This window comes from Triturus cristatus, chromosome 2_2, assembly GCF_964204655.1.
Source record: "Triturus cristatus chromosome 2_2, aTriCri1.1, whole genome shotgun sequence".
NCBI lineage: Eukaryota > Metazoa > Chordata > Amphibia > Caudata > Salamandridae > Triturus > Triturus cristatus.
The window spans coordinates 709781970-709805853 of NC_140582.1; the positions used below are offsets into that span (position 1 = coordinate 709781970).

Below are 23884 nucleotides of genomic sequence, written 5' to 3' on the forward strand. Positions count from 1 at the left end.
TGTCGCTATTTTTTGTTCCGACTTATCAGTGATCAGTTCATGTGATCCACATTGCGTGTACAGTCTAATTCTTGTACGACTTTTTGAAAAATGCAATGAAAACAATTTTTTTTTTTTTTAAATGGAACAAGAATTGATACAGAGCGACAGAAAGGTAATCTCACACTTAGTAAAATCTCAACTTTTAAGGAAATTCACATGAAACAATGTATCTATTTCCCATAACGACTGTTTTTGTATAACAAGATTTAATTATGACACTCAGTGCCCTTTTGTTTGTTACTTCTATCTATGTAAAGCGCTCTGATACCCGCAAGGGTCATGTTCGAGCTAAATAAAACCTTCCAAAAAATTTAAAAATGTAAATGAAAGCTCACAATTTCAAAATGTTTATGGCAAAGCAAACTAGGTTACTGAGGAAAGTTAACCTTATCGATGTGCCAGACTGTTCTAAGCCCTGTCAATATCAAACCCTAGCAAATATTGCCCAAATTAAATCAGATTTCTCTCCATGAATGATCATCGTCCCAGGTTTTCACCACCTTCAGAATTGCAGCCTAAACAGGGTCACAATGTCTTTGAATAAATGGCTTGGCATTAAGACTTCAGCAAATTACATTTTGGGGAAAGAGAAGAGGCTATAAAATATACACACTTATTCAGTTAAAAATTCCTACAGATAAAGTCAGTGCTTTGTGTAGACAGAGGAGAAAGGGATTGAGGGAGCAACTAATTTAAGTGGACTTCCATTTAGCATCAGACACTGATGACAGTAATCAACTAATTGGTGTAGATTGATGCAGAGTATTTTCCTTTATTTCTAATGAATAAAGATGCCGTTTTATCCCAATTATTTTTATCTAACTACCCCTCCTCCTTTCTCCAAGCACCATTCCAGGTTGAGTTCTCAACACTTTTGGAGTCCAGGGAGATCATGCGAAATGACTAAGCTGCAATCATCAATAGGTATTAGCTGCAAACAACCGCTGATTGTGTCCGACCTCCACTGTAAAGGAAGTGAGAAAAGCTGGATTCTTCGTCTCACACATACATTTAAATGTGCTAATACATGTGCAAGCAAAATGGCGGCATGATCAGTGATGCAACTGCAAATGACATGTTCAGGTTCTCTACTGACTTGGTTATTTATCTCCTCCCGAGGCCTTAAAAAGCTGGAAACTGGTCTTGGGAGGGCATGAATGGTGGTTGTGGTGAGAGGAAGGAGATAATATAAGTAGGTAGGGCTTCTCGTTTACCCATACCAAAGAACTGTCTTGGGAAATAATTAAGCAGCTAGATTATGAAGTTATTGTCTATGAGAATTTAGAAAGGCAGAGGTGTTTGATGACATTTTAGAGAAGGATTTAGGGGCCAGATGTACTTAGGGAAAGGTTTGCGATTACCAAATAGAGAATTTTGCGATTCACTATTTGTTAATCTCAAACACGAATGTACAAATGTGTCTTTGACACATTTTGTGATTACCAGTGGGTCGTAAATAGACCTACCGCATTAATATTCATGAGGTAGATCTTAGTTTGTGACCCATAGGGCGTGGCAAAAATCACAGATAGTGGCCTGCCAAGGTCAGCAGATAATCATATCTTCAACTGCTTTTCAAAAAAAAAATGGGTTTTTTTTAGGTTTCGCCTACGCAGCGCGCAAGCGCTACTTTGGAGTGAACTCTTGGAATCACTCCGGGCTTTTGTGGAAACTCGTGCATGTTCTGCACTGTTTCCAATTAGCCCTTGTGCATGAACGGCGTTTACCTTGCGGGAGCGAGCAGCAGCGCCATCTGTTTGCAATTATCGTGCTCGCTCCCGCAAGGTAAACGCTGTAAGCACTTGTTCTTTGTCTTCTTCTCTTTATCTCTCATTCACCCTTTTTTTATCGTCCTCTCTCTTAATAGCGCACTTTTCATCTCATTAGTTTGAATAGACTTTGTCTCAGCAAAATCTAGGCCAAACATGAAGAGATCTGAAGAGCGAGTTAAACGTCTTTCCCTCCCACACAGCTTGCCTCTAAGCCGCCTCTGTGACTGTGCCCACTGGTAAGCCTGTGTCTGACTGGATAAGATTAATTGTTCTTGTTGGTGACTCTCGAGTCTGGCCTTAGGACACAAGGCTCACACTTCCGTTCGCTCCCAGCGTGACAAGTCAATTTCACTGCCTATGAACAAAAGGGATATTTACTCAGAATCGCGCAGGCGCTGTGCTGTTCCACAAGCTGGTGAATATGGCCATCTTTAAGGGGGTCACCTTTAGCCACATGACACTGGATTCCGGGAATGTAGTTTTGATTTTCCAATTTTAAGTATGAGCGCCTGAGTCTGAGCATCTGGAAGTGCTTTAACCCCTTCCATGCTCATGACGGAACGGTTCCGTCATGAGCCACGGTTGAGCTGTGCTCATGACGGAACCGTTCCGTCATCGGCCCGCCCGCGCACGAACCCTTCAGCACCGCGGCGGAATTCGCCCAGCGCTGAAGGGGTTAAAAACCAGAACTGAGTGGGGGCGTGGCCAAGATGGCGGCTTGAGCGGACGCGTTTCTCGGTCTCTCCTGCCGGCCGTCCAGCAAAAGCACCGGCGACCGGTTGCACCCCGAGTCTCAGTGTTGGTGGGGGCCGGTCGCTGCATCGCCAGCTCTGGGGGCGGCACCCCCGCGCGGGCGCGAGCCCCTGGCCCCCGCAAGCAGGTGAAAGTCGAGCCTGTGTGATCCGGCCGGGAGGAAGCGAGGCGCCATTAACAGGTGGAGTGCGGGAGGCCTGGCCGGCGGCGACATCCGGAGGCGGGCCGGAGGCCGGCCCGCACGCTATGATCTACCCCTGCCTGGGTCCGGGGGGTGTGCGGAGGGGAGCGGTACCGACCTCCCTGTGGCCTGCTTGTGTGGCGGAGGTGCGGAGACCCGGGGGAGCACCCGGCGGAGAGGAGCGCCCGGGGACCCCGGCGGAGCCGAGTGAGCAGCGTGACGATCGGGTGAGCGGTGGCCCCTGGGAGGAGCTGGAGGAGACTGAGGGGAGCGGGACAACCCGAGCCATCGGAGACACGGAGAGGCCTGCCCGGGGTAGGGCGGCCAGCGAGCGGATAGCGAGAGCTTTGCCTAAGATGGCCGCCTAGACACGCCTTTGGGACCCGCGAGGTCTGGGGGCCCTCCGCCCTCACGGAAGCTGTGGACCCTGCGACGGCTGCAGACTGCGGAGAGCGACATCGGCTGGCGGCTTGGCGAGGTGAGGAGGCCTGGGCGCCCCGAGAGGCGGTTGGAGGGAGCGGGCATTGGCGGGGGCCCGGTGGCTTGCAGTGACGCTTCTCCGCCCTAGGGTGGCATCGAGGAGCAGGTTGACGCCGGTGAGGGCCGGAAGAAGCCCAGCACGTGTGCAGGAGCCCCGAGCCTCGGGCCTACGGGCAGGCGGCGGTGATGTAGAGGCGTGGTAGGAGCCGCCTGTGGGACAGGCCAGCCGGCGGGGGACAGTGGCTGAGTGGGTGGCACTGAGGGCGCAGCGCGCCAGAGTGGAGTCTGACATCAGCCCGTCCCGCAGGGTTGGATTGCTGGCAAGCGGTAGGGAGCGACGGCGGACCACGGGCGGCGGGGTTGGGCCCTCCCGTGCACGGGACGACGACAGGAAGGTAGGGGCGAGTAAGGGTGCCCCCGAAGCAACGGAAGGACAAGACGCTGAAAGAACTGTTTGCCCACTCCCCGGCGGGTTCCGTGTCGAGAGCCATGGCGGCGGCGGCGCCCAGCCACGCAGCGGCACAGCAGGAGGGTTCTGAACAGATTACTAAGTCCTTCCTGGAGTCCATGTTCACGGCCCTGCGAGCAGATATCCAAAATCTGCAAAAGGAATTCACAGCCGAGCTCAAAGAGGTCCGTAGAGACGTGGGCAGCATCGGAGAGAGGGTCGCGGTGCTGGAGGAGAAGGGCGACGGGCGGGACGCAGAGCTGGCGGCGCTACAACAGGAACTTATTCGGGTCCACGACCAGCAGGTGGACCTCCAGTCCCACGTGGAGGACCTTGAGAATCGTTCCCGACGCCACAATATCCGAGTTCGAGGAGTAAAGCTCACGGAGGACACGAAAGATCTATTCGGCTTCACGACAGCGCTCTTTAACCACATCCTGGACCGTCCGTTAGATGCGGACCTGCGGATCGACCGGGCGCATCGCGTGGGTCCCCCCAGGTCGGGGGCCGCCGCTCCCTCGGACATTCTGGTGTGCGTACAGGACTATCGCACCAAGGAAGACATACTCCGGAAAGCACGTCAGAAACACCCCGTGACTTTTAGGGAACATGCCCCGGTCCTCTATCAAGACCTCTCGGCGCTCACGCTCCACAAGCGCAGACGGTTCCGGCCGATCACGACACATCTACAGCAGCGCAACATCCCATACAGCTGGGGGCATCCTTTTCGCCTAGTGTTCCGCATTGAAAACACCCTATACCAATTGCGCTCCTTGAAAGAGGCGGCGCAGCTACTGGAGATCGAGCTGCCAGCGGAGGACAGCGGAGACGAGGGTGGCTCGGCGGACAGGCGGCCCGAGCGGCCGGGGTGGCGCCGACAGGGAAGTGGCAGGCGCGCCAAGAAGCCCCCGGCGGCGGAGATCCTCAGAGGCCAACAGGCGGCGTTGGAGACTGTCTCTGCGGGGTTGTGCGCCCCCTCACCCACCTGAGCGGCACGCTGCGGTGCCTGGCTCGCTGGCTGGGCTGTCGGCGGGAGAGAGGCCTCCCCATTGGGACACTTTATTCCTCCACACTTCCTTCTCCCCTTTGGGAAGATAGAGGACATTGCTGCAGGACTTTTTTCCTTCTTCTTTCGTTTAAGTGTTGAAATTTGGTTGGGGGGGGGGTAGGGGGATGGGGGGCGTTATTCTCAACAGGGTCCGGGGTTCCACGTCCATCACTAGGCGGGGTTGCAGCTGTTGGCGGGCTGAGGAGCGGGCACGTGGGTCACACCTGGGGCGCTCCCTTGTAGGGCATTGTATAGCAGGTCGGGGGCCTTCTAGGCTCTATAGATAAAGCAAATGGCCCCTCATACACTTAGGGTACTATCACTTAATGTCCGGGGGCTTAATAATCCGGTCAAGCAGAGGGCGGTCCTGTCCTGTCTAGAGAACACACGGGCGGACATCTGCCTCCTGCAGGAGACGCATCTCCTAGCGTGGGACTGTCATAGGCTCAGGTCCCGTAAGTTCCCGACACAGCTCTTCTCCTCTGGTCTTACCAAGGTAGCGGGGGTGGCGATTATGGTAGCCCAGCGGTTTCGTGGGGAGGTTTTGCAGAAGGAGGTGGAGATTAGGGGACGGCTCTTGGCCTATAGGTTCGCTCTGGGGGCCCAGACCTTCACCATTGGCTCCATCTATGCCCCAAACGAGGGCCAGGGGGGGGCGTGGCCAAGATGGCGGGGTGAGCGGACGCTTCCTCCCGTAGCTCCTCCGGCCCGGCCAAGCTTGAGCCCTTTTCTTATGCTTTTCTCCCCCCGCTGAGGCTCAGCGTGGAAGAGGAGCGTGGCGGAGCACCTGGTGCGCACGTTGTTGCCGTTTTGGTTCTGATCGCCTCGGGGGAAGCCCCCAAAAAGTCCGATCGAGCTCGAGGAGCGAGGGAGGGCCTGAGAGGCGGAGCGCATCGGAGTGCTGTCCGGGCGCCTCGGCTGGGCCTGGTGCTGAAAGTTGCGATCTGGAAGGAATCTGGCCCGTCGCTCGACGGAGGGTGAAGGAGCCCTGCGGGAGGGGACCCGACGGTGCGGAAGACTTCGGACGGGTGCTTTGGCACTCAGACCTGTGTCGGCGACACTTCGCACTGTGTAGGCCCCTGTCCCTTGACCGAAGTACGGCGGACTCTCTGTTGGGGTCAGACCATCTGGGCCCCTGCGTGTGACAGACTGACACCGGCGGTGGAACCTATTTGATTGCTGTGCGTTTTGGGGGCCCCGGTGGTGTCGCCGGGCCTGGTCGCTCTGCCCTGCCTCGCCCTGCCACCATCTTGTCCCCGTGGGATCAGTGGTGTTGGCCTTCACCGGAGCCCTTGCTGGTGAATGTATGTGACCGCCGCGGCTGCCGGGCTGACTTTTTGGGGGATGTGCTGGCGAGGAGCCCCTCACTGTAGCTTCCATTCCTGTCTCGGATGGGCACCCGCGGCTGGCGGTGACCGGACTGGACCACCATCTTGTCACCTGTGACGCAGCGACCCTGCTTGTGGGGGGACACCCACGTCGAGTGCTTGCCAGCAGCTGGGCATCCCTGGGGCGGCTGGACCAGGGCCCGACCGCAGTGCTTGCGATGTCTGGAAGAGGAGGCTCGAAGAAGGGGGACCGCACCCTGCCGGACATGCTTGGCAGGGCCCAGCAACTGAGGGACAGAACACAGCCTTCGCCGGGGACCTCCCGGGCCTCGGCGGACGTGACTGGGGGGGAGCCACCTGTCACGAGGACCTTCATGGAGGAACTGTTTAGCTCCCTCAGGGAGGACTTCCATACACTGAAGCGGGAGGTGGCCAGCGAGGTCCGGGAAGTGCGCAGGGAAGTGGAGGGCCTTGGCGAGCGCGTTGAAACGGTGGAGACGGAGGCCCAACGCCGGGAGGAGGAGATAGGCCATCTTCAACAGGACGTTCTCCGCCTCCGGGAGCAGTGTGTTGAGCTCCAGGCCCACTCTGAGGACCTTGAGAACAGATCACGGAGGAACAACATTCGAGTGCGTGGCGTGCCGACTGCAGATGAGGGGTCCGATCTGGGGAGATACCTGCGGGACCTGTTCCGAGAGATCCTGGGGGAAGCTGCAGACTTCCCCATTAGCATTGATAGGGCACATAGGGTTGGCAGGCAGCGCCAATCATCGGCACCTCCACCGGACATTCTGGCCTTCCTGCCCGATTTCCCGCTGAAGGAATGCATCATGACTGAGGCCCGCAGGAAACAGCCCCTGACTTTCCGGGAGCGGCCGGTGGCGCTTTACCAGGACCTCTCCGCCATCACGCTGCAGAAACGCAGGTCCTTCAGGATTGCCACTGACTTTTTGCGCGAGCACGAGACGCCGTACTCTTGGGGTCATCCCTTCCGCCTGATCTTCCGATGGAACGGGGTGCTACACCAGCTACGCTCCTTGCAGGACATTTGTGGAGTCCTGGGGCTTACGGCGGCGGAGGAAGGAAGGAGCTACACCGTCGTGGAGGGCCTCGGAGAGACGGAGCCGGCGGAGGTCGGCGAGGCGACGATCAGCGGCCAGCGCAGGGCGTCCTGATTCCCCTACCATCAGGGCGGACATGGCCGACGCTTTGAGGGCGGCGGCCAGGGACTCGGCCGGCTCCACCGGCGTGGCCTTGACGGCCTAACACTCACTCCGGGGGGAGATGCCTTTAGCTTCTTTAACTGCTGGGTTCGGGGCGGGGGGGAGCGGCTGGAGGTGAGTGGCTGGACGTCCACTTCGTTCCTTTCCACTGACTTGCCCGTTTTGGGGCTTGACTGGGACAATGGGGTGTTTGAGTTTGCGTTTGGCTAGTTGCCAGGGCTGTGTTTTGGGTGGGTATAGGGGTTGTTCTGGGGTTGGGGAGGTCCCGTCCGACGTTGTCCATGCCCACGCTTGGTCTGTTATGGCTTGTCCTGCGCGGCTGCCCCACGCGCCCCACCCGCTGATCCCCTGCCGATTGCACGGCGCTCCCGATCCCCGAGAGGAATGTCGGCCCTAAAGGTAGTGACCCTTAATGTTCAGGGTCTGAACAACCCCGTGAAGCGCAGAGCGATCTTTTCTTTGCTGGAGGGGACGCAGGCGGACATTTGCCTTTTACAGAGACCCACTTATTGTCCCGGGATTGCCATAGGCTGCGCTCTGCTAAGTTCCCTACCCAGTTCTTCTCCTCGGCAGCGAACAAGACGGCGGGGGTAGCCATTCTTCTAGCGAGCTCCTTTAGGGGGGAGGTTTTGTATAAGTGTGCTGAACAGAAGGGGAGGCTTCTTGCGTATCGCATGCGCTTAGGAGGCATAGCGTTTACGGTTGGCTCCGTTTATAGCCCAAACGACCACCAAGAGCGTTTCCTAGACTCCGTGTTGGTGGATGTCACTGCTTCCCCCGACCGCCACGTCATTCTGGGGGGAGACCTTAATATTGTCTTTGATTCTGTGATGGACAGATCGGCGCAGCGCTTCCCGCAGACGGGGGAACTGTCCCAGGCTGTGAAGGCCCGGATTGCGGAAATGGACTTCCACGACCTTTGGCGCTCCATGCACCCCACGGATAGGGACTACTCTTACTTTTCACACGCACATCGAACCTACTCACGGCTGGACTACCTTCTGGTGAGTGGACCGATGCATGCCGCTGCCACGGCGGCGGACATCGGGGTCCTGACCTTGTCTGACCATTCACCAGTCACCGGCGTTTTCCAGTGGCCGGCGGCCTCCCCCTCTCGGGGGGTGTGGCGCCTCCGGGATACCCTTCTACACAAAAAGTCTGTAGTGCAGAGCATTGGGGAGGTCATACAGGACTACCTAACTCACAATAGCAACACCGACACTTCGCAGGCGACACAGTGGGCGGCATTGAAGGCAGTCCTCCGGGGGGAATTTATCTCTATCTCCGCAGCCGAAAATAGGGAGCGGCAACGGAAGAGGGACGAGCTGACCGTTCAGGTCCGGGAGCTTGAGCAGGTCCACCGCCGTACGGGGGCGCCAAGGGTGTGGAGGCAGTTGAAGGCTGCGAGGAAGCTCCTGTCGGCATTGGATCTTGATAGGGCGGAGTATGCCGCCTTGCGCTTGAAACACGCCTTCTACACTGGGGGGGACAAATGTGGCAAGCTCCTAGCACACCGGCTCCGGGTCACGCAGTAGCGTGGCGTCGTGAGGGAACTGGTGGGCACGGACGGGGTGGTCGTCTCCGGGGACGCAGAGGTAGCGGAATCTTTCCGCGGCTTCTACGAGGCGCTGTGTGCGGAGGAACCCTCCTCGCCACAGGACGCCGAAGGCTATTTGGAGTCGGTGACCCTTCCGGTGCTGGATCCGGCTCGGGCGGACCACCTGGAGCGGGATATCCATGTTGAGGAGGTGATTTCCGCTATCGCGCGGCTGAAGCATGGTAAGGCCCCGGGCCCGGACGGGTACACGTCTTTGTTTTACAAGACTTTTTGCACGGCTGTGGCCCCTGTCCTTACCCGGCTATTTAATTCCTTTTCCGAACCGGGAGCCATCCCACCGGATCTCCTGAGGGCGACGGTCGCGGTAATTCCGAAATCTGGGAAGGACCGGGCCCTCTGCGGTTCGTATCGACCCATCTCGCTCTTAAATGTCGACCTCAAGTTGTATACAGGGATTCTAGCGTCCAGGCTGGGTCCACACCTCCCCGGATTGGTGGAGGCGGACCAGGCTGGCTTTGTACCCGGCAGACAGACGGTTGACAATACCAAGCGGGTGGCGCATGTTCTGGAGAAGGCCTCGCGGATCCCGGGGGAGCGGATGTTGCTGTCCGTCGACGCGGAGAAGGCCTTCGACAGAGTTCACTGGCCGTATCTCGAGCTGGTTCTCAAGAAATTGGGAATCGGGGATAAGTTCCGCACCATGGTATTCAACTGTTATAAGCATCCTTCAGCGTCGGTGCGGGTCAACGGGTGTAGCTCCGGTGGATTTGCCATCGAACGCGGCACAAGGCAGGGCTGCCCCCTCTCGCCGCTCTTGTTTGCCCTCTACATGGAGCCGTTTGCTCAGAGGATTCGCGATAACCCGGATGCGGTTGGGGTCCGGATGGGCCAGTATGTCCACACGGTCAGTCTCTACGCGGACGATGTCCTGTTGACCTTGGACGACCCTAGGAGGTCGCTGCCTGCTTGCCTCCAGGAACTAGACGCCTTTGCCTGTGTGGCCGGCTTCAAAATGAATATGAGCAAGTCGGTGGCGTTAGACGTGTCCCTGGCTGCGGACACCAGGAGGGACCTTCAGCGACTCTTCCCCATGCAGTGGTCCTCCTCCACGGTGCCATACCTGGGGATTCTGCTGGCGCCCACATTACCGGAGATGGTCACGGCTAACTATGCCTCCCTCAGCAGGAAGATCAAGGAGGAGCTTGGTCGCTGGAGCTAAGGCCTACTGCCCTGGCTGGGGCGAATCGCGGCGGTTAAGATGACGGTGTTGCCCCAGATACTGTATCTTTTCCGGGCCCTCCCTCTCCAGCCCCCGGTGGGCTGGATACGACAAATGCAGGCTGACATCTCCCGCTTTGTCTGGCAGGGCCGCAAGCCACGAATGAAGAGGGTCCTCTCCACGCTTGCTCCGGAGGCGGGGGGCCTCGGTATTCCGGACCTCCGTAAGTACTTTCAGGCGGCACAGCTGCGATATTTGGTGGAGTGGAGCAGGTGGGAGTCCGACAAACACTGGCTCTTTCAAGACCAGGCAGCGGCGGGTCGCACTTTACAAGAGGTTCCATTCTTGCGCCGCACGCACCGCCCCCCTAACCTTTACGCTTCTTTTATTACGCGGGTCCCCCTGCGGGTGTGGGACGCAGTCTGTGAGGCTCGGGGCCTCACTACCTTCCCTTCGCCGTTCACACCCATAGCGGGCAACCCGGACTTCTCCCCAGGGATGGAGCCGGGAGTTTTCTCCCATTGGGTGCAGGCGGGCTGCAGGGCGCTCTTCCAGATCTATGGCCCGGAGGGAGTGATTCCGTTTCAGCAACTCCGCCAGGAGTTCGGCCTGACGGAGCTGGACAGATTGCGCTACATGCAGGTTCGGCATTGGGCCCTCCAGCCCCAGGTGCGTGACACCGCTGCTCGTCAAATTACACCGTATGAGAGGTGGCTGGCTACCCGGACCTCCGACGCTAAGCTAATTACCGATCTGTACAAGTACCTACAACCCCCGCCGTTTCACTATTACAACCCGGGGAGGGAGCGCTGGCACAGGGAATTGGGTAGGACACTCAGCCACAAGGAATGGGACAAAATTGCGTATCGGGCGCGGCACTCTGCATATCACACGGGCCTTACGGAGACCTTCACTAAGGTGTCCACTTATTGGTATTACACCCCGGAGTGATTGTATGAAATGCATAAATACACTGACAAGGGGTGCTGGCGGGGCTGCGGGCAGGAGGGTACCCTCTCACACATTCTTTGGGATTGCCCCGTGCTGACCGCTTACTGGAAGGAAGTTTTGGACGAGGTGGATAAGCACTTTGAGATAGAGCTGCCGCGCTTCCCGGCGTATGTCCTGCTGGGCCTCCCCAATGACCTAATGTACCCACTGAAGTCCCGCAGGGGCAGGCAGATCGCGATTGCGCTGGGGTCTGCGGTCCAGAACATCCTTATCCACTGGCGCACCAACACTGTCCCCTCCATCACGGGTTGGTTGCATAGGCTTTGGCATGTGCTGGGAATGGAGAAGTTGTCGCTCACGGTGGCGGGGGAAATAGACCAATTTGAAGAGCTGTGGCAACCCTTTCTAGCGCTGCTGTCCACCGAATTCCGGGAGCTCCCCTGTCCGAGGTATCTTAGGCTTCTCAGGCTGACGCCGCCGGTGATCCCGGCGGACTAGATCTCATGTGAGATAGAGGCCTTTCGGGGGGGGGGGGGGGGGGTGCGGGGCTTCTTGGTGAGGACTAATCTGACGCGGGACCATAGGACGGGGGGGGGTGGGGTATTGTTTTTTCTTCCTTCCTTTCTTTACTGGGGGGATGGGGGATGGGGGGGTGGATTGTGCTTTGTCGAGTTGCTGCTGGTTTTCATTGCTCAGATTTGGGGTGTTGGATATGCACGCAGGGATTCCACAGTTTGCATTTCTAGCCTTTCATTTACTGTGCTTTTCCCCTGGCCCATCGAGCTATCCATCGCCAACCCTCTTGAGTGGCACCTTTTTTCTTTGATTGTATTAAATGTACCCTAACCTCCTACCCCCCTCCCCCATGGTTTGTTTTGTTTCAATAAAAACGTTTTAAACACAAACGAGGGCCAGGAGCGCTTCTTACAGGCCGCACTCACAGAAGTTATGTCCACCAGAGACCGCAACGTCCTTTTGGGGGGCGATTTGAATCTCGTTTTTGACAATATACAGGACAGGTCCTGCCAGCGGACACATCAGGCGGGGGCGCTTTCGGCGGCGGGAGTGGCCCGCCTACGTGACTTGGGGATGTCCAACCTGTGGCGGAGTTTTCACCCCCGGGATCGCGAGTTCTCCTACTACTCTCACGCGCACAAGACCTACGCCAGGCTGGATTATTTCTTGGCCTCATCCACGGTACGGGCACTGGCCACTGAGGTGGAGATAGGGGTGGCCTCCCTTTCTGACCATGCGCCGCTCCTCCTGGTTCTGGCTCTGCCGCCAGTGGCGCGCCCGGACAGAGTGTGGCGTCTCCGTGACACTTTGCTGCATCGAGAGGAGGTAATGGTGCAGATACGTAGGGCTATCAAAGATTTTCTCGAACACACCGCTAACGCCGACACGACCTTAGCGACCCAATGGGCGGCGCTGAAATAGGGAGCGAGGGCGTAAAAGGGAGGAGCTCACGCGGGCGACCAAAGAGCTGGAACAGATACACCAGAGGACGGGGGCTCCCCGGGTGTGGCGCCAACTTAAAGCCGCCCGACAACAATTAGCGGCTCTAGATCAAGATAGAGCGGAGTACACCGCCCTACGCCTAAAACATGCTTACTATACCGGGGGAGATAGATGCGGGCGGCTATTGGCTCATAAGCTACGGGAGGCCCGCAACAGGCAGGGAGTCCGGGAGCTATGCCGGGAGGACGGCACGAGGCTCACGGACGACCGAGAAATAGCTGAGGTGTTTCGTGCATACTATGCCGACCTTTACACCGGCTCTCGTCTGGCGGCCGATCAAGGGGCGGACTATCTGAACTCGATCACCCTCCCAGCTCTGTCTGGAAGCCAGGCGGACCAACTGGACAGAGACATTCATCCGGAGGAAGTGATCGCTGCCATCGCGCGGCTGAAACTGGGGAAAGCCCCGGGGCCAGATGGCTTCACCGCGATCTTCTACAAACAATTTTGCACCCAGTTGGCTCCCCTGCTCACCAAGCTATTTAACTCCTTTGCGGCGGAGGGCGCGATCCCGGCGGATCTACTGGAGGCCCATGTAACGGTCATTCCCAAGCAGGGGAAGGATAAGACCAGATGCGGGGCCTATCGCCCCATTTCCTTATTGAATGTCGACCTCAAGCTCTATACGGGAATTTTGGCCAGCCGGTTGGCGCCTTGTATGCAGGGCCTCATAGAACCGGATCAGGCGGGGTTTATCCCGGAGCGTCAGGCCCCCGACAACACGAAACGAGTCCTACACCTGATTGAGAAGGCCTCCAGGACGACGGGGGAGTACATGCTTCTCACGATCGATGCAGAAAAAGCGTTCGATCGGGTCCATTGGCCCTACCTGGAGCAGGTGCTGCTGAAGATGGGCCTGGGGGAAGAGATTCCGCACCCATATCTTCAACTGTTACAAATTCCCCTCGGCGGCGGTCCGAGTGAATGGGCACACGTCCTAGAACGGGGCACGAGACAGGGGTGTCCGCTGTCGCCGCTGCTTTTTGCTGCCTATATGGAGCCTCTAGCCCAGAAGATTCGACAGAACCAAAATATCTCTGGCATCAAGTTTGGGGGCTATATCAATACCATCAGCCTGTATGCGGATGACGTGCTGCTCTCCATCGCTAACCCGCGGGAATCCCTCCCGGCCTGCATGGCAGACCTGGACACCTTCGCGGGGGTGGCTGGGTTTAAGGTAAATATGGATAAGTCGCAGGCTCTTGGCCTTTCTTTGTCTCGACTCACCCGGGAACACCTGCGGTCCCTGCTTCCCTTCCAGTGGGAGGAGGAGTCTATCCCCTATCTGGGGATACAGCTGGCTCCGACGCTGCCGCAGGTGGTGGCCCTCAACTACGCAGCTCTGAGCCGGAAAATCCGTAGGGAGCTGGGGCGCTGGAAGTACTGCCCCCTTTCATGGCTGGGCAGAATCGCCGCGGTCAAGATGACTGTCCTGCCACAGCTTCTCTACATATTCCGCATGATTCCCCTATACCCGCCTACCGGTTGGCTCCGACGGACGCAAGCGGAGCTGGCCCACTTCATTTGGAACGGGCGGAAACCGCGCATGAAGAGGCTGTTATCCACTCTCCCTCCTGAGAGCGGGGGGCTGAGGGTTCCCGATCTTCAGCTATACTTCCGGGCCGCACAGCTGCGCTACCTAGTGGAGTGGAGTCGCTGGGAGTCGGAGAAACACTGGCTGTTCCAGGATCAGGCAGTTGCAGCCCGGCCCCTGCAGGAGGTTCCCTTTCTACGTAGGGAACACAGGCCCCCTAACCTGTACGCCTCGCACATCACCCGAGTGCCTTTAGAGATCTGGGATCGAGTAAGCATCACGCATGACTTCACCACGTTCCCTTCCCCGCTTACTCCTTTGTTTGATAACCCGGAGTTCACCCCCGGGATGAACACCGAGGCGTTTAGCTGGTGGAAGCCGTCGGGTTGCCGCTTCCTATATCACATGTATGACGGGGAAGGTGTTTATCCCTTCACACAATTCTCACAGGAATACGGACTGCAGGAGACGGAGAGGCTCCGTTACCTGCAAGTGCGGCATTGGGCGCTGGACAGACGGGTGCGCCCGTTGGCCGATCGGAGATTCTCACCGTATGAGAGGTGGCTCCTCACGCGCACCTCGGATAAACAATTAATCTCCGATTTGTATGGCATGTTGCAGGCCCGGCATACACATACCTACAACGCGGGGAGAACGCGGTGGGAGAGAGAGTTGGGTCGAACCTTGACTCACAAAGTGTGGGAAGGCATATACTATAGAGCCTGCCACTCTGCGTACCATATGGGCCTTACCGACACGCTCACGAAAGTGGCGACTTACTGGTACTATACCCCAGAGCGGCTCCATGCCATGGATCATCAGAGGGAGGCGTGTTGTTGGAGAGGATGCGGGCAGGTGGGCACATTGACGCACTTATTGTGGGAGTGTGAGTATATCCGGCCGTTTTGGGCGCAGGTGCTTGATGAGGTGGACAGGCACCTCAACACTGAGATACCACGTTTTCCTGCCTACACGCTGCTGGGCCTGCCAAATCCCTTGACCTACCCGCTTCGTTCCAGGAGGGGAAGATTGATAGCTATAGCACTGGGTTCTGCGACACAAACTATACTCACCCGTTGGCGCACTAACAACACTCCATCCTTCACTGAGCGGCTACATCGGTTATGGCACATCCTGGGCATGGAAAAACTCTCACTGACGTTGGCAGGGGAGGGTTGTAAATATGGGGAGCTATGGAAACCCTTCTTGGCAGTGCTGGCCTCTGAATTTCAGGAGGTTACTTGTCCCCGATACCTGCGCTTACTGCGCCTCGCCGAGGAGCAGAAGACAGAATAGCGCTTTCAGATCGAAGGGGTCCCCGAGGGATGAAGGGAGATGGACGTGGAACGGGGGGAGGGAGGGGGGATAGGAACGGGGGTGGGAGGGAGCGGAAGGGGGGGGGGCTTGGGACCCTGGCGTGGGTGTTGCTGCAGAACTATCTGGAGGGGCGGCACGGACTCGCGCCACGCTCTCAGGGACAGGGGTTCTGTTTCATTTTGGTCCTTTGTTCAATTTAGGAGCACCACGGGGAGCTTATAGTCTCAACGGGTCGTCTGCCGCCGGGCGTGGCCTGTGGGCCTCCTGACTATTACATAAGGCCTTTAGACAACAAGTATGCGCTACTACCCACATTTTGCAGACGCGGCCGGCCCGGAAGGGTTGTAGGCGACTTGCTGTGTTTAACTGTGAACAATGCACTATACTCTGTCGCTCCTTGATGTTAGCGGATACACGGCACGCCGGCCCTCTGGGTTGTAGGCATTTCGCTTCTGTTCCTTGGTTTGGGCTCTGACAATCAATAAATAAATTTAATCCTTAAAAACCAGAACTGACAAAAAATGAGAGTCATGGCTTCAGACAAGTTGACTGCTATGGGAACATTGGTTTGTGGGAACACCGGATGAGTATTCGTAGCAGGCACACAAGCTCATGTCATGCGCATGTTGCATGGGCATCAACTCCATCGAAAGAGCGCCGAAAGGAGCCACGTGGTTGGGGAGACTGTAATGCTCCCATGAACTTAGCCGTCTCTGTGTCCTTCTTCATTTTTTCAAGGGCAGTGTCTACTGCTGGCCCAAAGAGCTGTTCCTGGTTGAATGGCTGACTAAGTATGGTAGTTTGTACCTCTGGCTTAAAGCCTGAAATGTGTAGCTAGGCATGTTGTCGAAGGAACACACTTGTGTTAATTGCTCTAGAGGCGGTGTCTGCGGCGTCAAGCGCACATTTAATTGCCGCATTTGAAATGAGTTTTCCCTCCTGGATAAGGTCATTTGCCTAGGTTTTATATTGCTCTGGCAGATGTTGTAATAGAGTCTCCAATTGGTCTTAGTGGTCCCTATCATAGCGTGCTAATAGGGCTTGGGTGTTGGCAATACGCCAATGATTAGCGGCTTGTGCTGCTACTCTTTTGCCAGAGGCTTCTAATAGTTTGGATTCTTTGTCAGGGGGGTGGTGTTACTCCTGTGGTTTGGGAGTTGGCGCGTTTCCTAGCATTGGAAACGACCAAAGAATCCAAAGGGAGTTGCCCTTTGATGTAATTAGGATCTTCAGGGGCAGGCCTATATTTCTTTTCTATCCTTGTGTTAAGAACCCTGGCACGGACGGGGTCTTTAAATACTTCGGGGGCGTGTTTTAGGACTCCTTTAATCATGGGTAGAATTTGTACAGACTTTTGAGATTGTTCAAAAGTGTTTAATAGGAAGTCTTTCCCTGGTGCGTCGGAGTGCATTGTGACGCCGTGGTAAAGTGCCGCTCTATTTAATAATTGGCCAAACCCTAGGTGATCGTCTGGAGGCGATGGTTTGGAGGGATATGGCTGAGGGTCAGGCATGTCTGGCAGAGGGAATGCCCAATCATCCAGTGGTGAGGTGTCTGGATCCGTGAACGGATCATTAGGGTCACCCCCCACCCCCTAGGTCATCATCATCATCCTGTGGAGGTGGTGTATGTGTAGGTAAGGGTGGTGTGGGCAGAGGGGGTGGGTTAGGAGGCAGTATAGGAGAGGGAGGAGGCATAGGCATTGTTACAGAGTCCTTCCTGTTTATAGAAACTGGGGCAGGTGGTGTGTCCAGTTTCCGTTTCTTACATGGCACCGCAGTGACAGGTCCAGTCTTTGGAGCCGAAGTTGTATCTGTAGGCTTGGGAACCTTCGGTGCCGGTTTATCTATTGGCCTTGGTGTTTTCAGGGCCGAAGGCGTCGGAGCAGATTTCGGTGCCGAGAGGTCTTTTGTCTTCGGTGCCGAAGGTGCCGGTTGGACAATAACATGCAGTTTGCTCGGTCCCGAGCTACCGGAAGGCTTATGTTTCTTCAGAGCCGAGCCAGGAGGCGGGGCTTCTGAAGGATGTTTTCGGTCTCGACTGGGGCCAGCAGGCGAAGTCTTGACCAAAGCCTTTGGTTTTGGTGGGGTTGGGGCAGGGGCAGTAGTACTCACACGTTGCCCAGGAGTGATGGGGTCGTCTGAGTCGTCTGCTTCGGAAATGATTTGCAGATCTTCTGAATCTTCTGCTGGGACATCGGGCCTTCATTAAAGATGTTCTCCGGTTCCGGAGCTGTTCTCTGTGCCATGATGTGTCTTCGAGCCCTTTGATCTCGAATGGTCTTTTTGGATCGAAAGGTTGCGCAGGCTGGACAGCTGGACTCGTCGTGTTCCAGTGATAGGCACAGGTTGCAGACTTTGTGGTGGTCACTGTGCGGAAATTTTGCTCCACACTGGAGGCATTTTTTGAAAGGCGTCCTTTCCATGAGCCGTAGGCCTCACGGCGTGGATAGGCCCAGCGGCCCGCGTCGACGTCCGGAATCGAGCTGATGAAATCGATGTCGAGAATGAAGGTGCTTCAATGTTTTGTGTGAAGTTTTGCGCTTCGAAAAGTTTGGAATTGATATTTCCAACCGGAGCGGAAAAGTTGCATCCGAACCCAATGGCGGAAAAAACAATCTAACGATGGAGTTGATGCCCATGCACACTGTCGTCCAAGGGAGGAGTCACCTATCTCGTGACCAAAGACTTCTTCCGAAGACAACAACAACCTGCAAGCATCCGAGCCCAACACCAGATGGCGATCTACTATCCTAAGTGTGTGATCTGCAGCTCATATGGCTCGAACATAATGTTTAATGCAAATATTCGTAAAACACTATACATTGTTCTGTCTAGTTGCCCCAATCACATAATCACCTGGTTTCCTGTTGAAGATCCTTGTTAATATCAACCTTGTGAGCAACACCGACAGCTACAACCTAGGTACCATATAAACGCAGATAAAATCCAGTTGCACTCCAGGGTACGCAAGCAAACTATATTCAGTGCCACATCATCCATTTAGCACCCAGGATAATGTACTGCATGGCTAAATACGTATAAGGTCCCAAAGGCGAGTCCTATTGGCTATGCAGCCCATTTTCCTTAAAGTTTTCTTTTCATTTTTAAAGAGCAGACCGTGGGTCCTTGTGACCACTGCCTGCTCTTAAAAAAAGCTTTTACAAAATTTACAAAGGGGAAGGGGTCCGTTGGGGGGCCCTTCCCATTTGTAAATGGGTTACCACCTACTTGAAGTAGGTGGAAAATGTGAATGTTTTGCAACCACATTTTGGTCGTAAAACATTCACACATACATTGCAATTTGGTATTGGGAATGGATGCCCTAAACATGCCCCCTCCTAATACCAAATCGCAAACTCAATTTGCCATTCGGTAATAGGTTACCGAATCACAAATTGGGCCTTTGTACATAAAAACAAATGCTTTTTAGGTCTCGCCTGATCCAGCGCATGCGCTGGTCTGGCGAGACTTATTGAGAGGGCTCCAAAAAGTGCTACCAGGCCAGCCTAGCGCTACAGTGCATGTGCGCGGGTGCGCGCGCCGCGATTACTTTCACGGCCGCACGGCCGCTTGGCATAGCCAATATGTCTCGCTTTTGGGACCTTATAAGTATTTAGTTATGCAACTGTTGCATGGCTAAACACTTATAAGGTCCCAAAGGCGAGACCTATTGGCTATGCCAATGCTTTTATGCAGTTGCAAACGGCCCGATTCTGCGAATCGGCCGTTTGCAGCCGTTTGCAACCTCAAAAAAAGCTTTGTACATCTCGCCTTCAGTTATTCATTTTGTGCAGTGCACACAATATTACACACCCACAGCCATGTGCTGGGATATGCATAGATCAAGGATTGGGTGTGGTTAGACCATAACTGGATGCAAAATCTGAGCTCCTATCTGCTATTCCTCAATCCTTATCTCGGCTACAACAGTTTTTCAGATGAACCCCAGCCTGAATACTACAGCCTACAAGAGTTTTAGGAAGTGAAGGTGATAGCTTCTGCCCTCATGTTAGGAATCACAGCATTGTAGAGACCGGAGGCCCCAATTCCATGCTTCTGTGACTTGAAGGCCTATGTGTGGCTCTAGAGTGTGTTAGTCGAGCATATCTTCCGTGTAGGAGACTAATTACTTAGCATATATCCACAGCATTGGTCTAGTAGGCTTAATGGAACAAGTTTTAAATTGCATACTTGACTTCGTTGGTAGCATTGCTTTCAAAGCTGGTTTCAGAGGGTCACAGCTCTGAAAACTTAATCACATTCTACTGGCCAAATCGTACAGTCTTTGTAGTCTTTTGATAACTATTTTCTGTATCCCACATGCCCCCATCAGAATCCAGCTGCTTATAGAAAAGGGCCTTTGTCCCCTCCAGCAGCAGTTGGTGTGAAGGAAGAGAGGATGTTCCCAGCCACAGATAGCTGTAGATCGACACATCTAGCACCTGCTTTTAATTAGGGCCTATATGCTTACCAGATTTCTTGCCTTATGTGATTTGACTAAGGGTGTCTGCAGGCTTGGGAGCCAGTCACAAGATCTTGGATTTGTCCACTTCCAGGTATTTTATAATGTGGTGCTGTGCATCGGTCTTATGTCCTTCTGGAAGAACAGTCATTAACAAGGATCCATTCAATTATTATGCTTTCTGAAATGCTCAAGTCACTAAACCGCCATTCGTTGCAGGACATGCAAGGGACTGTCCCTTGATTGAGGCTCGAATAATACCTGGTAGGTGTGTGGAAAAAGACATGAGGATGTGTCCTTATCTTTGAAAGGGGACGGAACAAACTGTTTCAGTGATATTATGTTTCCTTTTCAACTGGCTCAATGCAGACATTTTTAAATCTAATTAATAATGAAATCAATGCATTTGTCCAAAATCCATTTACCAGAAAAGCATGTTTCATGTTGGGCATCTGTAAACATAACGCTCCCAAAAAAATTGTATGGACATATTATAAAACATGCCAAACCTACCCATGACCAAAAAGTCATCCAAGGCATCATTTCTAACTACCCTAACCCCTTCCTGTTGATCCGTGTGTTTTAACTAAATATTACCAATCATGGTATATAGTCTGACACTGCAGGTCACAAGTTAACCTAGATTTTAAGTGTATGTGTTATGTGTATGTGTAAGAAATTAACAGCAGCAAACACTTAGGACATACTTTTAATTGAGCTGCCAAAAAACTTCGACTACCATATCCAGATTGTGAAAGATGCTAATTGCTTAAGGTGTGTTTTAATCGCCGAGAAATGTTTTCATTTTTAGTACCTGAAGGAAAGCACATTTGGTCAAAAATTTAGTTGATACAGCGCCCAATGAACTTCAACCTAACACTAGCACCTAACACTAGCAGTTCACATATTCATAATAGTCCTGTGTGTGGGTGTCATTTTTAATGGACAAATGTAACAATGACAAAAACAGCAATTAATGCGGATAAAACACTACTGGTTTGTAAGCACAGGCTGTGGTGTGGTGTGGGGCTGGACATCACTCTAAACTGCGCCAAAACATTTAACATAAAAGGCATATAGCGCAGCTGATCTAGCCATGCTTTGAGGAAGACGTGTTCCACAAGTATGGTAAGGCGAGCGTCTCTCCAAAGACACATGTGGAGAAGAAACACCCTAAGCATGTTTGGGAGGTTATTCAAAATCTACCCTGGTAAGGGCCAGATCACAAGCTAAAGAGCTGAACTACAAAGACTTCTCCCAAACAGACATCAATTCACATGTGATAAAGGACGGAGATGCTGACAAGTTGCCGAAGGTATGCATCACACTTGAAGCAGATTAGCCCAGCACACAGGACCATCTTTTGTCCGCTGATAATGGAGGCTTAAAGGAAGTATTCTCTTCCATGAGTTGGCGTGAGAGAGGGTTCATTAATATTATGCAGTGCAAAGATTCTTGGCTTTTTAACCTCTTCCCCTGCAGGCCTGCCCAGCTGGAATCTCCTTGTGATAGTGGACACTTGCTGGAATCCAAAAGACAGCATGAAAAACAGGAAGAGACTGTGGCAAACTGAAAGATGCCCTTTCTGGTGGTAACAAAAATGTATTTGGCAAAGAGGAATCTTTAATTAAACTAAAGAGGGTGTGGCCAGTGGTGGCCATGTCCATTGCGAGCCATCGTGGCAGTAGGTGGTATGTTGTATGTATTTGAAGCGTGGCTGAGGATGTGAAAATTAAGCTTTCTACATTCTAGTTTCCCCCAAATTCTCACTTAATACGCATTTGATCAATATCTATCGGAGAGAGGGAAAGTAACAGATAATCAGAGAGCGTGAAAAGTAAAACTTCCAATAGGTCTGCTGTTAGTAGGAATGGATGAAGTTACTGAAGGTCAAACGTGTGCTGTCTGTACCCAATTCCATCTGCTTACTTATTGAAATGTTTATTTTAAATGGCCCTTGCTTACCTTAATATGGAGTACTGGTTCCACTTTTTCCTCCACCTTCTCCTCCTTACCCTCCATCTTTAGTTTCTTGGCTATAATGAGAAAATAAGGATTCTATTCAACCATATGCCAAAACATTTTTCCATATTAGCAAATATGTCATTTTTCATTAATTCAGTTTAGTCCCACAGCAAATTGAAACACCACCAATGCAGAGATAGTCCACCTACACCCTGTATTGCAATGCTAAATAATGACACAGTAGATTTGCTAAGTTGAAAATCTCTATTGTAATTATTTCACTTGGAATGCTCAAGGAGTCAGTAACTCTGAAACTGTTTACTACTGATGTCACTTTATATTTGTAAGGAATGACAGTGCTTTGATTTTGATGCATGTAAGTGCTGCTGAGTTTTAACTTCCAGTGTGCCATTATGGCAGAAAACAACCACAATCTGTGTCCCTTCTTTCGGCCCCTGTAATGTGGGGCAGCACCAAACACGACCGGCATATTTTTAGGTCTGGCCTCAGAGTGCAGTTGTCTGCATAAGTTATTGTTACACATTATTCAAAACAGACACAGAATGGGCTTTGGAGTCACTCAGAACAATATTTCCCCCTCACCTCGTGTTGTTGACTGTTTGGTGTATCATGGAGTGCTTCTACTGCAATGAACTGCAGACTATTTTACATTTCAAAAGTACAATGAATCATCAACGTTAAATTCTTTATCTAATAGAGGCATCTTATACAGAGAGAATTTGTTGTTTTGTTTTCCACTACATCAAGTTATTTCTCCATGATTTGGTCAGGACTCAGAGTGCAGGCCTGACCTGCATTGCATGATGTTTGCTAAATCGGAAATTCAAAAGGCATCGGCAGCCTCTACAAATGATGAAATGAAACAGCAACAAAGTGGTGATATCAGTACAACTATAGCAGATTGCTGCCAAATGTTTTGCACCAACATTAATGTTTTCTACTAATAATGAGGCATAATGGGAGGGGAACTAGTCCATTTTGCACTTATTTTTAGCAAGGTGCAAACCCTATGTTACTAGCAGCACACAGAAGGCAGGAGCATGTGCACTAAATGCAACCATGGTAGCATAATCAATTGTCCACTGAATGCAACAGGTCTGGCTCTTGGTTAAGGTAAGTGTTTGGTAATAGTTGTATGACTGTGTGAGTTGCACCCAGGAGTCCTAGAACGAAAATTCTATAATAGAGCAATATTTTGGGCTACAAAATATGCAAGCTGGGAATAGGGCTCCTCTGCTGTATGGACAGCATTAGCAGAGTTACGATGTACCATAAAAGAAAATAAGTCAACAGATGAAGTTGGCAGTATAAGTAGTGAACTTAAACTGTATAGTACACAGCAAAACATTGCATGGTAGACACTTTTGTCAAAGGACCTGTATTATTGTTGTATTATTAAAAAGTCTGCTATCATTGCAAAACTACAACCAAGAGTTTGAGAACAGAGGCTCGGAGTGGGGTGTGTGACCTATTCATTTCAGGCTATGGCTACACTCACATTCCTGGGTGTGAGCTCAGAGTGGAGGGCTCTCCTTTATTCCCGGTTCATCAAGTGTTCGTGTTGAGAAAAAATACACATTGGCAGTCTTTCTCATGTTCCTTGTGGAATGCACTAAATAGAAAGCACAGGCCAACCACCCGAAACGATCATTCAATCTAGGGCTGACGTATCATTCAGTCGTACTATACCAGACCAGTATAATGCTGCAGGGCTGGAGCAGAAATCCTTATTTACCGGCTCACTTTTTCCCATCTCCGAGTATTGTTAGAAGCAACTTTCTGAAATATTCCTGTGTGTGATCTATGTAAGTCTCAGCCACCCGCCATGAGGACGCTGTGCTGGTGCCATAAGGGGAGCCAACAACCCCATAGTGTGGTCACAAAAAACAGCACTTTTCCAATGAAACAAACATAAAAAAGGCTAAGAGAGCATGCCAAATAAAGAAATACACGCCAAGATAATCTCGTGGAGGACTTACTACAACAGTCAAAAATATAAATACCCCTCCAGGCTGGGTGTGTCCCTCGGGTTTACGTGGGGGCAACACAAACTGAAATGTAA

At 53.0% G+C, this 23884-nt stretch overlaps 1 protein-coding gene across 2 annotated transcripts in view; it reads right to left on the reverse strand.

Annotated features, from left to right (window-relative positions):
- The window catches only part of IRF2 (interferon regulatory factor 2), a 348737-nt gene that overhangs the window by 185417 nt on the left and 139436 nt on the right, over positions 1-23884 (reverse strand). For both annotated transcript variants that reach the window (XM_085641901.1, XM_085641900.1), the window contains exon 5: positions 21802-21872. In XM_085641901.1, the coding sequence (XP_085498027.1) occupies positions 21802-21872 (71 nt within the window). The remainder of the gene's footprint in view (positions 1-21801; positions 21873-23884) is intronic.